The sequence below is a fragment of the Talpa europaea genome (assembly GCF_964194135.1).
Source record: "Talpa europaea genome assembly, chromosome: X".
NCBI classification, from domain to species: domain Eukaryota; kingdom Metazoa; phylum Chordata; class Mammalia; order Eulipotyphla; family Talpidae; genus Talpa; species Talpa europaea.
In genome coordinates, this window is record NC_140081.1 from 69,381,191 (window position 1) to 69,397,352 (window position 16,162).

Genomic DNA, 16,162 nt, shown 5'->3' on the forward strand with positions numbered 1-16,162 from the left:
AAAAGCATTCAAGAAATCATTTCCGTATGAGCACTAACAACTTCCAGATTCTCAGAATCTGTTCTTTACTCCAAGTTGCCACTGCTTTTTAATACTTTTATTTTTATGTGTTGAGTTTTCTCAACTTACAAAGATGAAATCCTGAAAAATGTTAGAACTCAACAGTTTCTGAGTTATTGTACTATTCTGAGCTGAGTGAAACTCACCATGTTTTATACATGCTCTAGCGTTGAGACTGACTAATAGGGTAGGAGCAGGAGGGGGTGAGAAGAGCAGAGAAAAGGAAGGAAGGAAGGGAAAGCAGGAGGGCAGGGGAGGGAAGGTGGAGGCCAAATACAAATTCTGGATCTAGGAATACTGAGGTCTAGAATCATACTAATGGCAAATAGTTAATCTCAAGGTTGCTGCACAAAGATTAGATCCCTGGAGGCCTTCATTGCAGACTATAAAATGACTTGGGGAGAACACAGTGAGGATGTCAGTGTGTGAGCTATTTTAAGGAAAAATTATGTCACTTTTCAGAATATCTACTTAATATTGAACTGTAGAATTTTCTTCTGGTCAGACACATGGAGTTTTATTTTTTAATTTGCTCTTTAAATGAAACAAAAGTGACATCTTTATCTTTACTTTTCAGATAAAAGTGCACACGGATACATAGCAGCCCATCCTTCGGTAAGTGAAAAATTGAAAATGTTTTTGTCTATCAGTGCTAGTGGAAGTACAACAGAATATAGTTGTTCAGATCTAGATTTTAGATACATAACTCTTTTAAAAACGGATTTTAAAGGTATAATTTAGGTACATGAAAGTCACACATTTTAAAGTATATAGTTTGATAAATTTTAATGAATTTATATACCTGTGCTGCCATGAGCAAAATCCAGTTTCAGAACACTTTCATCACCTCCAGTAACATTCCTCAGGCCTGTTTACAGTTAATCCCCACCCATCCCCTGCTGGCCCCAGCCAATCACTAATGTGTTTCCATAGATTTGTCTTTCTAGATATTTCATGTATATGAAATAATACAGAATATAACCTTCAGGGATTGGCTTTTCTCACTCAGCATAATTCTCTTAAGTTCCTTCCAAGATCTGTGTATCAATCAATAGTTTGCTCCTTTTTATTGATAAATGGTGGATATACCACTGTTTAACTATTGACCCATTGAAGGATCTCTGCACGATTTGCAGTTTTGGCTATTACAAATATTGCTACTGTGAACATTCATGTGCCACTCTTCATGTAAAAAAATGTTTCTACTTGTATATGTAGAATCTTGAAAATAATAATAATAATAGCAGCTTCCCTTTACTGAATACTTGCAAATGTACCAGGCACTGGGCTAAATAATACATTATATTCACTTAAACTTTCCTACAGACCAAACAGACAAGGCTTACCACTGTCTCCATTTTACAGGTTCAGAGAGATGAAAAAATTTGTCTAGAGTCATATTAACCATGCCTTTTAATGTCACCTTTTCCAAAAAACTGAGGAGCAGTGGAGGAGGTAACTTTGTCCAAAGTCACATCTTTGTGACTTAAAAATAAGTAACCTAGTTCAAAGTCCTTGGTAGTGCTATTGTATCTGGAAAAACACCCATACATATTAGACAAAATATGTTAGACATGGCTTCCCTCTGTGTGATTTTCATTTTGATACCCTGATAGAAATTATTTCCTGATTCATTTGCTTCCTTAGGAATAAAATATTTAGCATTGGTGCTTCCTTTTATAGAGCTCAAATGCTAGCCTGCTTGGCCACCCTGGTGGTCAGTATGGCAGCAGTAAATCATTAGCAGTCGAGAGGAAAGACTGAAATAATATGGCAGTTAGTAAAAAGGTAAAAATAGAATCACCATATGAACCAGAAATTCCACTTCTGGATAAATGCCAAAGTAATCAAAAGCACGATTTTGAACAGGTATTTGTACACCCAGGTTCATAGCAGCATTATTCACAATAACCAAAAGTGGGACCAACCCAAGTTGCTATTCATCAATAGATGAGTGGATAAATGAAATAGGTTATTTCCATATAATGGAGTATTATACAGCCTTAATAAGGAAGGTGATTCTGATACAAGCTACAGGTGGATGAACCTTAAGGAAAATATAAGTTAAATAATCCAGTCACATGAAGACAAATACTGTACAATTATACATATATGAGTTACATAGAGTAGTCAGAATCAATCATAGAGACAAAAATAGTCACTGGGGGAGCGGGAAATGAGGAGTTGTATGATGGATACAGAATTTTAGTTTTCCATGTTGCAAGTAGTTCTGGATGGTCTGGAAAGGATGATAGTAATGGTTGCACAACACAGTGAATATACTTACCACTACTAAACTGTACAATTACAGTGGTTAAGTTGTATGTTATATGTTTATTGCCACAATTAAAATAAAATGCAAGTGAAGGTTCTGTTTAGTCCTATTTCTCCACTTACAAGATTACAACTTTGGGGAAGTGGTTCAGTTTCTCCCAATCTCTTTCTTCAGCTTTAATTGCGAATAATCACAGTACCTACCCCCTAAAATGTGTGTGAATATTAAAAGTGAAAATGCATATAACATATTTAGCACATTAACCTTTCATATATTGCATGTTTATTAAATGTAATCTATTACTATTTCATAATGTGTATACCTATGTGTTTATCATGTGTAAGCTATTGCTACTATTATTTTTAGTTAAAAAGAAGGAAAGAAACCTCTCTCCTCAGTGAGGCTGGTAAAAGGCCAATGTACTTTGTGCCTTGCTCAAATTTCCCCAAACAGAAAAGAAAGTCACCCTTCCATTCACACAGGTCATTTTCCCTCCCCCATGGCAGCTTCCTGGTCCACTGAAAACAGGACATGGAGAGATCATGGGAAAATGTGAAAGACAAAAATGCCAACCTCCATGGTCAATACCGTATCTCTCTTGATTTAATTAATATTGGTATTGTGCAATTCTGGCTAATTATCCTAGCCAAAAAAAAAAAATTGTTTTTGGAGAAGTCAGTTATTCTAAATACCAGCTGAGCTGTGGAAGGTTCCCTCTTGGCTAGTAGGTCCATAGTGACCTTTATACAAGTTTCAGGTTTAGATGAAGAAGCCTAGATCTTGACCCCTTGTATTTACCACCAGAATGATTTTTAGATCCTCTTCAGCTGTTTTCTATGCTCTCACTTATGGAGGCCACATGTCACATTATATCAAGCACATTAAAAGGCTACCAACCAGACTATATATTTTTGCTATAAATTTCAAACTAATTTTTAAAATAATTGATTTTGAAATTATTTGGTTACAAGTAACATGGCTATCATTTCTTGGCAATCATTGTGAATACTCAAGAATTGTTGCTAAATAAGACAATCTAACCTCCCATTTGTTTCCTAATATACTGAAATTTTTATAAATACTAAATTTAAATGACTAATTATGTTGACAATTAATCAGTAGATATTTAATTAGAAAATTGACTAATTTAGATTGTAAAGTTTTGGCAATTTGGAGCTGATCATTTCTTTCTGAGCTCAAACATTTGTGTAGGCCCACGTAAAGCTTATTATCTCTATGTATGGCTCATATTGTGCTTTGGCCCTATAAAATGTAATAAGATTGAATGTAGGTTCTGCCCTTTGACCAAGAAATAGTCATCAGCTGCTTCCTTGATCTCAGCTGGTATTAGATAAAGCAGAACTTTCTGGAGCAAAATAGGAAAGCAAATACTGATAACCCAAAAGCAATTTCTCCTTGTGCTCACTAACTATGTTGAAAAGCTAATCTTTCCCAAGATGGCTGGGTCCACTCTTAGAGTTTCTGATTCTTAAGATGGAGCCCAAGAATTTACATTTCTGGTAAGTTCCTTAATGATCCTGATCATGCTGGTGATGCTGATCTGTAGACCAGACTTTGAGAATTACAGCCATAACCCTTTAAAAAACAGCTTTGGAACCATTTTACCCCTGTATTAACATACATGATGAAGAACTGACCACAGATATTGTGATTGTTGTCATTATTTTTGGTGGCAATGTTGCTGCAGTTTTAAGATTACAAATCACCTTTTACCTATAATTAAGATTGAATCTTTTTTTAATGTAGATGAGTATTCCTTAGCTCTTTGCGTCATGAGTACTGCTTTCCAGGAGCCTGAACAGGGAGGAAACATTTATGGCTTGTTTTCACTTAGTGAATATTTGCAGAGCTGTTTTAATACCACATCCATATGCATGATATTTAGGCAAAAAATAGCCTTTTTCAGACTGATAGTCAATCAGCACATTGACAATTTACCCAGCACAAACTCAAATCTAGTAGCAATTAATTTGACTTTTAATATATTCACTGATTTTAAAAACATTGAATTTAAAATGTTAAATAAATTATTCACCATTTGAGCTCAGTAGAAAATTGTAAACATTTATTAATTTCATGGTGTTTAAATCATGACCTTAATTTATCTCTGAATGTGGGCAAGTCCTGGCTATGACATTATAGATGATTCTATTCACGTATGAAAGATGCAGTCCCCTGCCATCACTACCTGCTGAAATATTTTATTTCCTTTGCTTCATTTTCTGAAGAAAAACAGTGAGGAGTTCATGCTTGGTCTTTAACCTTTTTTGTTATAAGAGTACAAAAACAGCATCAGAGCCTCCTTTGGCTCCTCCTGTTTCTGAAGAAGAAGACGAAGAAGAGGAGGAAGAAGAAGATGACAATGAGCCCCCACCAGTAATTGCACCGAGACCAGAACATACAAAATCAGTAAGTCACAAGTGACTATTTCCAAATGGCTCAAAAGATGTCCTTTGGAACATTTACAGAGTTAGAATCTAGCTATCAATGAGTAGCTATTGAACATTTGCTATGTTCCCAGAATTACAGTATAAGATATGATCTTGGTTGTGATTGCTATTTGAAGATACAAGATACATGACAATGAGAGAATAATACCAAACAATATACAAATAAGTGCTGTATCATTTATAAAACTGCTGTAGAAGATACAGAAGGAAATCCAGCTTTACATAAACAGAGGCATGCAGACCAGAATTAGCACAGAATGTTTGGGGACCTCAAAACCTTAGCTTCTGAGAGTGTCCAAAGGCAGTGTACTTGAAATGACTTAAAATTATGTTTAAATGGAAATCATTTGCCTTTAAAAACTCATTAAAGGGCCTCCCTGGTGGCCAAGGGGTTAAAGCACAGCACTGTGAAGCTATCCCCAGCCTCTGCAGCACAAATTCAATCCCCGGCTGGCCAGGGAGCTACCCACGTGGCTCAGCAGACCTCTCCTGTCTTGCCTGCTGCTCCCCTCAGTAGTGTATTTCAGTAGATCTGCCTGTTCTGTTCCCCACTCTGTCTCTGGTGAATCCTCTCACCCCCCACACCTCTGGCCTGTACCCCAGTTCTTGTATGCATTGTATGCATAAATAAATCTTTTTTAAAAAACTCATTAAAGGTTAGGGGAGACAGTGGGGGAAGATGAAGTACGCAAGTACAGAGGACTTTTAGAGCAGTAAAATTACTCTTGTCTGAACCCTAATGATGGATAAATTTCATTATATGTTTGTCCAAATGTATAGAATGTACACCACTAAGAGTGAACCATATATAAACTCTGGACTTGGAGGGATTTTGCTGTGTCTGTGTAGGTATATGAATTGTAACACTGGTGGGGAATGTTGATAATGGGGGAGGCTGTGCCTCTGTGGGGGCAGAGGACATTTGGAAAATCTCTATCTTCCTGTCCATTCTGTAGTGAACCTCAAACTGCTTTAAAAATTAAAGCTTAATCAAAAATAACTCCTTGATAGGACAGTGTCTTCATTCCATACTCCTTCTTTGGTTTGCTGTTTTAATTGTAGAACTGCTTGTTTTTGCCCTTTAGATCTATACTCGTTCTGTGGTTGAATCCATTGCTTCACCAGCAGCACCAAATAAAGAAGTTACACCATCCTCTGCTGACAATGCCAATTCCAGTACTTTGTACAGAAATACAGACCGGCAAAGGAAAAAATCCAAAATGACAGACGAGGAGATCTTAGAGAAGCTAAGTGAGTCTTCCCCCCATCACTGCTTTCCTCATGAGAGGGTTTCTCATTAACCATTTTGAATGTGAATTGATCCTTCAGACGTTTGAACCTGCTTATCTGAATTCTAGATTCCCTGAAGTCACCAGATGAAAAGTTTGGGACTGGCTGTGTATTCCATATCACGCCCACACTCACACTCCTAATTTGACAGAAACTAAATGTTTTCCCTGGAAAAAAGTCAATTAAGTTGAAAACTTGACAAAATGAATTAAGTTGTAAGTTTTAAGATTGCACTCTCAAAGGGATAAAATTGTCTGTTGAAATATCTTATGATCATGCCCCAAGAGCCCCCAACCAATCAATCACGATAGGTAAATCAACCTCAAAGCGCGACACAGTCAGTCAAAATCAGCAGGCTCCAATAATACAGTCTTTTTGCTTAATCGAGCATTTCTAAGTGGAGAGAGAGGCAGGGCGAGCTGCCTACTTCCCGCTGTATCATTAGTGTCTATGTGTTCGTATGTACATACACTCCTTGTTCTATACTACGAAACACTCCTCTTGAGTTAGCCTTCTGATTCAAGTAAATAAAAAAAAATTACATTCCTTGCTGAGAAGAGTTAAAGGTCTGTAAATCATGTTCATTAAAATCATAGTACAAAAGCACCTAACAAATTGCTAGTTATGCACCATCAGTACCCCAGTCTAAATCTAACTCCTATTCATACCTCAAAACTCAACTCCAAGGTTGCCTTCTCAGGATTGCTGTCCTTACCACTCCCAGTCTGGGTAAGAGCCCTTCTTTCCTGCCTTTATTGCAGCAAATATCACAGGTACTAGTCTTCTCTGGACTGTGAGCTCAAGGGTAGAGACTCTTCTTTCCCTGTATGTCCAGCTCCTACTAAAGTGTCTTCTACATAAAAGGCATTTAATAAATGCATATTACTTTTCTGCTTTATACAGGAATCTTTAAAGGAAACAAGAGAATGATAGAAAACAATTTCCTACCATCAAGAAACTTACAGTTTTCAAAGATAAGATTTAATACTAGAATGCAATAACAGAATAGGTGGCCGTGGTGTTTTGTGCAACTTACCTCTAAAAGACCTCAGAAAAGAAGAGAGCAGTAGGGCTCTCGGCCACAGGAAGACTCAGGTACTTTTAGGACTATCTTGACCTTCAGGGGACATTCAGCAACATACAATGCCTTGATCCAGGGAGTGCTACTGGCATCTAGTGGATACAGGCTAGGGTGCTCCTAAGCACTCTGCAGTTCAGATGAAAGCCTCCTTCTATTGAAGCAATTATTTAGCCCAAAATTCCATCAGTGCTGAGGTTGAGACATTCTGAGCCTTGCAAGGCAAAAGTTCAGGTTGCAGTTGTCTGTGAATGCTCGGAACTGGTATCGCTGGATTTTAGCCAAATGACTTCACACGATTCGATATGCCGCCAGTGCCAGCTGTTTGCTGTAATAACAACAGTCGCAATTCCCATTTATGGAGTACTTTCTGTGCTGGCCACTTCACATACATTATCAGGTTTATCATTTTCACAATCATCCCTTGTGATAGATTTTAATATTTTCATTTTATAGATAAAGGAAGCTTCAAAAATCTTGAGTGACCAAGCTCATGAGTAGCAGAGCCAGAGTTGGAGGTTTTATCTGTTTACGTTCTAAGCTAACACTCCTCCTGTTATCCACTTTGCTTTTACATGTCCCAGCTGTCTATTTGTGTAAAAGGACAGAATAAATGGATTGCCTGAACAATTTAAGTATGTTATTCAGACAGCTGCCTCAAATTTTTCCTTTATTTTGTACATGTAGATTTGACTGAACTGATTATATCAGATTTTACAAACCTAACAGTCTCATTTTAGTAAAGATGACTGTGATTGGGTATCTATTTCAAATATAACTAGATTTATTGTGAAATGAATATGGATTTATAGCTTTAAGCTCACTGACAGAGAAACTAGCGCTGTAATCTGTGGGGTAATACTTGATTTCCTTGCAAACTGTAATGATACTGGAGCTGTGGTCTTTATAATTTGTTTGTTTTGCCCTGTACTGAACATGATGAGAAGGGGAAAGCTATACTGATTACATCTTTAATAGTTTTCCTATACTGGAAAATGCTCGGACCTAGAAGAGAACCATTTTTGCTCTGGCAACACCACCTCTTGCTTACAAACTCTGGCAAAGGAGAACCTGCAGATTAAGGGGGTAGTACTCCTTATGCAGGCTGAGCTAGTCTGCACAGTCCCTCGTTCCTGCTCCCGCTTCTGTGCCAGCACCCTCTCTGTGCCATCCCTCTGCTACTTACTATGTAATCTTAAGCAAGTCATTTAACCCTGCTGAGCATCAGTTTCTTATCTGGAGTAAGAATCATAACTACATTTTAGGACTCTGTCTATACAATGGATTTCAGGCAGCTCAACTTCTGGCTTAGAGAACAGGTATTAGAATCCTAAAGACCCATATTCAAATTGCAGGCCTATTGCTCCTAGGCTTATCACTTTGGGCACATTATTTAAAAATGTTCAACCTCTTTCAGCTTACCTAAAAAACAAGGATAGTAATATTAACCTAATAGCATTATGACAACCAAAGGAGAATAATGTGTGCAAAAACCTAAGCAGCAGTACAGAGTCCATAGTAGGTGCTCAAAAAATGGTAGTTACTATTTTATTACATGAGTATAAATTCTTATAATACAGTGAGGTTTTGAAATGAGTGATAACTGGGTGTGACTCATAGAACCCAGACTAGCTGTGTGTCCTTAGGCAAGTCACTTAACTCCTCTGAATTTGTTTCTTTTCTGAAAAATGGAGATAATAATGGCACTGAAACAGGGTTTTTGTGAGGCCTAAAGGAGGCAAAGCAGCTAAGGCATCTCACACAATAAATCACAGCATTAAATTACTATGCTATTTTTGCAAAATGAGATTGATCATAGTTTTCAATATAAAAAAGTAAGGCAACAGATCTTCCAGTGGGGAAAATATTCTAAAACAGGAATAATCCCAGATGGTTGATGCCTGTGCAGAAGTCATTGAAGGTCTTGCTACCAGGGGTTCCAGTGGATCTTGGGGAAGGAGCAGAAGGGCCTGTGCTGAAAGTCAAGAGGAGGTAGAGATAAGGCCTCCAGCTCATACTGGAGTGGACCCCACTGTGAGCATGGGGGAGAGGGGAGGGTGGCCTTTCCTCGGTCTCAGGGATCTGATTACTATGAGGTGGGCAGCCCAGACCACAGAGTCACCAAGCTATTCATCTTCCATGCAGATACCCATTGTGGGGGCCAGACATGGGACCACAAATGCTTGAAATGAACAGATCATCTTTCAGTTTTACACAGACAGATAGCCTGTGTCCGGCTTGTTCATTATGGTCTGTCTGAATCTGTTGGAAAATAAAGAAACCCTTACATTTTAGTGAAAATTTTCAAAAGGTGCTGACTGTCAGCAAAATTGTGCAATTCAGGAAATTTGTCTTTGACCTCCCTCCTCTGGACCCCACAATCACCTCCTCCTGTCTTACCCTCTCCCTGCATTCCCAACTCAAAACTTTCTCCAGTTCACTGTCATAACTGATATTAATTTAGGGAATTTGCTTTTTCTCAGAAATCAAAATCTTCATTTTGCTAAAGGGATAATCTTTTTAGTGGTTGGAGTTCAACTTAGTTTAATAAGTTGGAGAATATATTGATAGGCTTTTCTGCCAGGGAAACCACTTTGTGAGCCCTATTTTCAAATACTAGTATTTAGTGATTTCTTAAATCCTTGTACTTGAAAATGAGTAGTTTGTTTCTAATTTAGGAAATTGCTCTGGTATGAAATTATTCTGGTATAACTAATCATTTTTTTTTCCTTTTGCTTTTGAGTTCCTGGTTTTTGTTACTTTCACCCCCTTCTGTGTCTCCATGTTTTTCTTTACTGTAATTTACAACAGCAAATTATAATGGCTCTGATGAAAGAGGTCACTTGAAAAGCTTGTTTTGTGACTGAGAATTGTAAACAAGGCCTCCTGTGCACTTGCCTCACATCAGTAGGTGGCAGCACACACTCTTCTGTGAAGGGTATTGGGTGTGGGGACGCCATTTTATTTGAACAGCCGTTAAATTCAAAAGCAGGTTCTCATCAACATGGTTGTCTTTTGGTAATCCTCATGAAAGGATTTATTTCCAGTTGTTGTTTTTTTTTATCCTGCATACCATGGAAATAAAGGTTGAATAATTTACTACCATAAAACCTCATTAGCTGAACCCTGCCAATTGGAATGGGTCATAATTCAGAAAGTGGCTTGGGCTGAAGCATATTTGCTTTTGTTCAGACTATGGAAAAGAGTTTGCTCAGCAACTTAATAGTGTAACTTTCTTAGAAAACTATAAACTGTTTAATAAAATTATGCTTTTAACTGACTTTAAAAATCATTTCATTAAAAAAAAGTCCAGGCCCTTATCCATTAATGGCTGGCTTGAATGATAGTTCCCAGTGATAAAGAAATCTGTTTTTGAAAACTTGAAAATTGAAATAGCAACATAGACATTGTTAAATTGGTGGCATTCTATAGAGTGCAAGTAAAATACATTCTTGAACCCCGTCTTAAAACATGTGGCATCTACCAAAAGAAATGCCAGATTTTCAGAATATTTCACCATGCGTGCATTTTCCACACCCAGTATTGTATGAACAGACACTGATGTACTAACCAGAGAGAGAAAGAGAAGAGAGAGAGAATAAATGGAGATTTTTAGCTGTATTCAAAGAATCAGGGAATGCTTCCTAGAAAACTCAACATCAAAACTGAATTTTGAAGCATGAGTATGAGAAAAACAAAACATGCCTATGAGAAAAACAAAAGAAGAATATTCCAGGCCGAGATCAGCATGTAAACAAGGCATGAAGGCATGTGCCCTCTGACTTGATGTCACTTGAATATAGAAATGGTGGTGGATGGTGGATTGATGTTGTAGGAGGGATAGCTAAACTGTTAAGTACAAATTGATCATAGGCTATGATTAGTTTGTTATGGCTAATGCATAAGGTTCTAATGAGGAAGTGATGAAAGATGAAATGGAGAATGAAGCGGGAGCCCGATCATGAACAGCCTTTAATTCCTGGAGGTAAAACTGGGGTGGGCAGAGATTGGCAATCCAGGTTCCAGTCAGAAGGCTGTTGGAATGATCCAGACAATAAAAGACGAAAACCTAACTAGAACGGCAGTGGTAGGTAGTGAAAGTAAGGGATGGGTGAAAAATCACTCCCAGATTTCTGACTTGGGCTGTTGCATAAGTGCATGGCAGTACCATCAACAGAGAAAAGGAATCACAAGATCACATGTTACATATTGCTTAAATTCTGTTTAACCTAAGTGACACACAAACTTCCATTACAAAAAAAACAAACAAGAAAGATCCAACAACCTGGGGAACAATCCATTTCATTTTTTTCCAAGGTATGCTATCTACTAGTAGGTTTGAAGTAAGTTATTCCCTAGTCCAGAAAATAGATCATTGTCTAAATTAACACAAGTTATTATCAGCAGCACACAGTTTAGCACTTGAATACATATTTCCTTACTCTCATTTTGGCGGCCAATATTTGTTCAGTGGCAACTGTTGTCTGAGGCACTGAAGTTACAGGCCTGAAAAGACAAGTTTCCTGTCCTCAAGAAAAAGCATGTAAATCTTCCTGGGAGGATCAGATCAGAAAAGACATTTACAAAGGAGGATAACTTGAGATGACATGTAACTGTAAATAGGGATCCATGGGTTAGACAGGAAAGGAAAAGAGGGAACATCTGCAAAGACCTAAGCCTCAGCTAGTGTTAGCTGCAGGGATGGGCCTCCCTGGTGGCGCAGGGGGTTAAGACGCAACCTCTGAAGCTATCCACAGTCACTGCAGCACACCAGCCTGGGAGCTACCCACATGGCGCAGCAGACCTCTCCTTTCTCGCCCGCTGCTCCTCTCAGCAGTGTATTTCAGTCATTCTGCCTGTTCTGCTCCTCACTCTGTCTCTGGTGAATCCTCTTACCCCCTGTACCTCTGGCCTGTACCCCAGCTCTTATATGCACAAATAAATCTTTTTTTAAAAAAGTTGCAGGGATGAAGAAGAGAGGAATATTATGAGGTTAGACTGCTAAGTTAGGAGCTATGTGGTACTGGGAGGTAAAAGCGCCAGTATTCCACACTAAGAAATTTGAATTTGATCCCATAGGGAGGGGGGACTTTTGAGGAGTTTTTATGAACAATGGTGCAAAACCACTGTTTACCCAGGACAGTCTTCATTTATAAATAATTTGATCACCCTGTTCCAAAAGCATTGTGGAAGTGGAATTACAGAAGGCAGAGTTTACAGGTAGGTGGTGGCCAGCACAAGTGTTTGGACAAGAGGCATTTGGGGCCTGAACAGTGGCAGTGGTCATGGGTATGGAGAGGATGGGATGAATAAGAGTGACAGGAGATGAATAAGAGAACTAATCTCTTGATTAATTCATGTGTGTAATCTTACAAACCCACTCTAGAACAGAGGCCATGTTAGTAAGATACTGCTAGTATTTGCCTTCAAAAAGAAAGGTGGGCAGAAGCATCACATATATAATGCCCTTCAAAGTGTCCACTTGAGAAGCTGCACCCTTATTCCCATGAGGCTGCTATGGCCCAGAATTTTTTCTGCACACATTCGAGCACTGCATTGAATAAACCATGTCAACTTACTTTAGATTATTCTGAATGGGGGCAATTATTGATCCTCTGAGTGTGGGTTTGATATTTTGAAATAGCAAAACCAATATTGTTTTTCAGAGCCAAACATGATAAAATGGTTTTCAGGCATGGCTTATAAACCTCACAGCGTTTGGAGCATAATCAATTTTGAATATAAACAGCGTGGGTGATTCCTAATACTTTAATATACTACTATTGTTACTTTAATAAAATATACATTATCCATATAAATTGCAGAAATCACATGGGAATATTGTTCTAATGTTTTATTTATCTTCGACTCTAACATCATAAGATTTGGTATTAAAGAGAAACTAATCAGTCAACTTCAATCTCTTTCTCTCACCCTCCCTTCTCCCTCCCCTGCAGGAAGCATTGTGAGTGTTGGTGACCCAAAGAAAAAATACACAAGATTTGAAAAAATTGGTCAAGGGTAAGTGATTTTTTTTTTTAATATCAAATTTGAGCACCAGAGACACACATTAAAATTCAGTAACAGCTTGGAATTCTGATAAATTATGCTTCTCATTTTCTGAATTATATACATATTTTGCATTCTCTACCGGTCTTTCTGGCTGGCAGACTGATGGGTTATTAATGCGGAAGTGCTTCCTGCTGGAATCTTCACCATTTGGTGCCTGACAGAGTATTTTTAGGGACATGTTGACCCCATACAGTGAGATCTGATTTTCTCTAGAAAAACGCTAGGACTATAGACACCCTTAACTTGTATGAAAACCTCACTTTATTCCTGTCCCCCTACATATGTATGGATATTATGCCTAAGCTCCATTTTCATTGTCAAAGTGGAAAAGCGATAGGGTATAGAGAAAGTCCTGACTGAATGATCCATAAGTGGACAGAGGTGACTGAGAAAACAGGAGAAAAGGAGAAAACAGATCAGTAATCCTTAAATGAAATGAAGTACACCATTTTCACATGGTATACTTGTGAAGAATAAAGATTCCCACTGCTAGAGATTGGGTTCAGAAATCTGGAGTAAGCATAGGAATCTAAACTTTGAAAAAGTAACAGCAATAAATCTGATCATCAGCCAGACATGGGAACCACGAGGCTAAATCATTCACTAGAGCTGAAGATGAGAGGGAGTCACTAATTCCACAAGTCAGCTGTAATTAGGCATGTTTCTCAGGCCATGGTGTGAAACTAAATGGGAGTTCAGAGCAGGCAACAGTATTTGCAACAGGGAACTGTTCTGTTTAAAGAAAAATGAAGTATTTTTTTAAAATTAATTAATTTATTTATACAAGCACTGGGTACAGTCAGAAGCACGGGAGGGTGAGAGAATTCACCAGAGCCAGAGCGGGGAACAGAACAGGCAGACTGATGAAGTACACTGCTGAGGGGAGCAGTGGGTGGGGCAGGAGAGGTCTGCGCTCCATGTGAGACTCTCACCGGCAGCCGGGAATCGAACCGGTGCTGCAGAGGCTGCGGGCAGCTTCACAGCCCAGCGCTCAACCGCTGAGCCATCAGGGAGGCCCTGAAGTATTCTTAAAAAGTGTGTCCTTTAATGGGGAATAGGTAACATGACTCCCATATACCAGGCACCAAGATGATACCCCAAGTTCTACTGGTTAAGACAAGGGACTGGGAAGGAAGGGATATAGCCAATGCTTCTGCCAAATTATGCTAGCATTCACTCAATAGTCTGTCTTCTGATAAGAAAATATAGTACTTCAAGTACAGCAACCACTGGCCACATGTGGCGATTGAGCATGTGAGAGGTGGCTAATCCAGACTGAGATATGCTGCTAGCATAAAATATATACCTGATTTTAAAAACTTAGTATGAAAAAAAGAGTGAAATATCTCATTAATTTTAAATTGGTTACATGTTCAAATGGTGATTACTATATATATTCTGTTAAATATAATTATTAAGACTAATTTCACCTTTTAAGCCTTTTAAAATGTAGCTCCCAGGAAATTTAAACTATGGTTCACATATTTCTTATGACCAACACTGCCCTACCTGTAGGTTTAAAGGGGAGCTATTTATTCATAAAGTTTATTTCAGAGCTGATTTTAGGGGACTGGGGAGTGAAAAATCCTACAATTTTGTGTGATTGTTCATTCCACTAAGAACCATTTGAGCCCAAAATAGCACTGGAGTTAAAAAGAAAGAGATGGAAATATCTCCAGATACCAGGTAATGAAGCAATACTGATTTCTTCAAGAACTAAGATTAGCAGCTTTGCATACCAAAGAGATTTCCCCACTTGCCTGTTATTTTTTGCTTCTGATCTCCAGAGGTGCAAATGGAAAGTTCTCTATTTCTGCATACCTTCGTAATGCCTTTATAATCTCAAATAAAACAATCAAAGCAGAAATGCTGCTTGCCACTGCAGAAAGGTCAATTTTTAAGCTCCCGGCCAGTACATCATTTTAAAAACTGATAAAATCAGCAAACCAGCATATAGGAGGGAGTCTGTTTAACTTTTACCTCCACATTTCTTCTTTAATGTCTAGCCCAGTGCTTTTGCACTTAGTAGGCCCCTAGAAAACAACTTTGTTTAATTTCAGTCAACAGCCAGAGTCCATTTGGTCAAACTTGAAGACCCACAGAGCTTCCTCTGTCTGCCTCCTCCAGCTCTCTGGATTTGTTTTTACCTCAATAAATATTTGTTGAACTCATGGAAATGTTTATCTTTCTAGCTCTGCCTTCCCTCTGCGCTGTCTTTTGTATATGTGTATACATACTCGTCTCTCTAGCTCTTTCTGTCTATCTCAGTCTTTTTTTCTCAGGGTGTTTTCGTCTTTTTGTTTCTCCTAATGACTTGCTCTGCCTCACTACATCTAGTTCTTTATCCCTTGGGTATTTGTGTATAATGCACATTTGTCTTAAAACTTCATATTGGCTTCACCTTCTGTCCATTTTCACATATACCACCCAACCAAAATGGTCATAATATAAAACCATGCTGTGTTTTTAAAGAGCATTTAAGATGTAATCTAGCAACATAAAAATTTTGACTGTAATTTTATCTTTTATTTAATTTACTAATTTTGTGGGAGGTTTTTTTGTTTGTTTTTAGTAGATTTTTGCTGTGTTCTTAATGTTTGAAGTAAACGAGCAAAATATTGATTTATTTCTCTCTAGGCCAAAAAAAAGCCACTTAAATTAATTTTCCTTTTGCTTAAATTGCTCTCAATGGATTTTTCCATGAGTTATTGGCATAAGTTAGACAAAGTAGTCTGTACTCTCAATATATGGAGTTTTTATTTTCTTTTCATTAAATCTGTTTCTTTTCATTGTTTTGCTTTACCTACTATGATGTTGACCTTCAAATTTGTGTCAGTAATCATTTGGTCTAGGAGTAATCAGTCCCAGTATTCCATTTTTCAGCTTAGGGAACATAACAGCTTATGCTTGAGAGTT

At 38.0% G+C, this 16,162-nt stretch overlaps 1 protein-coding gene across 4 annotated transcripts in view; it reads left to right on the top strand.

The window, feature by feature from the left end:
- The window catches only part of PAK3 (p21 (RAC1) activated kinase 3), a gene marked incomplete at both ends in the record, with an annotated part of 75,934 nt that overhangs the window by 25,198 nt on the left and 34,574 nt on the right, over nucleotides 1–16,162 (top strand). For all 4 annotated transcript variants that reach the window (XM_084258317.1, XM_084258318.1, XM_084258319.1 and 1 more), the window contains 4 exons: nucleotides 638–675; nucleotides 4,634–4,765; nucleotides 5,892–6,057; nucleotides 13,132–13,195. In XM_084258317.1, coding sequence (XP_084114443.1) covers nucleotides 638–675; nucleotides 4,634–4,765; nucleotides 5,892–6,057; nucleotides 13,132–13,195 — 400 coding nt within the window. The remainder of the gene's footprint in view (nucleotides 1–637; nucleotides 676–4,633; nucleotides 4,766–5,891; nucleotides 6,058–13,131; nucleotides 13,196–16,162) is intronic.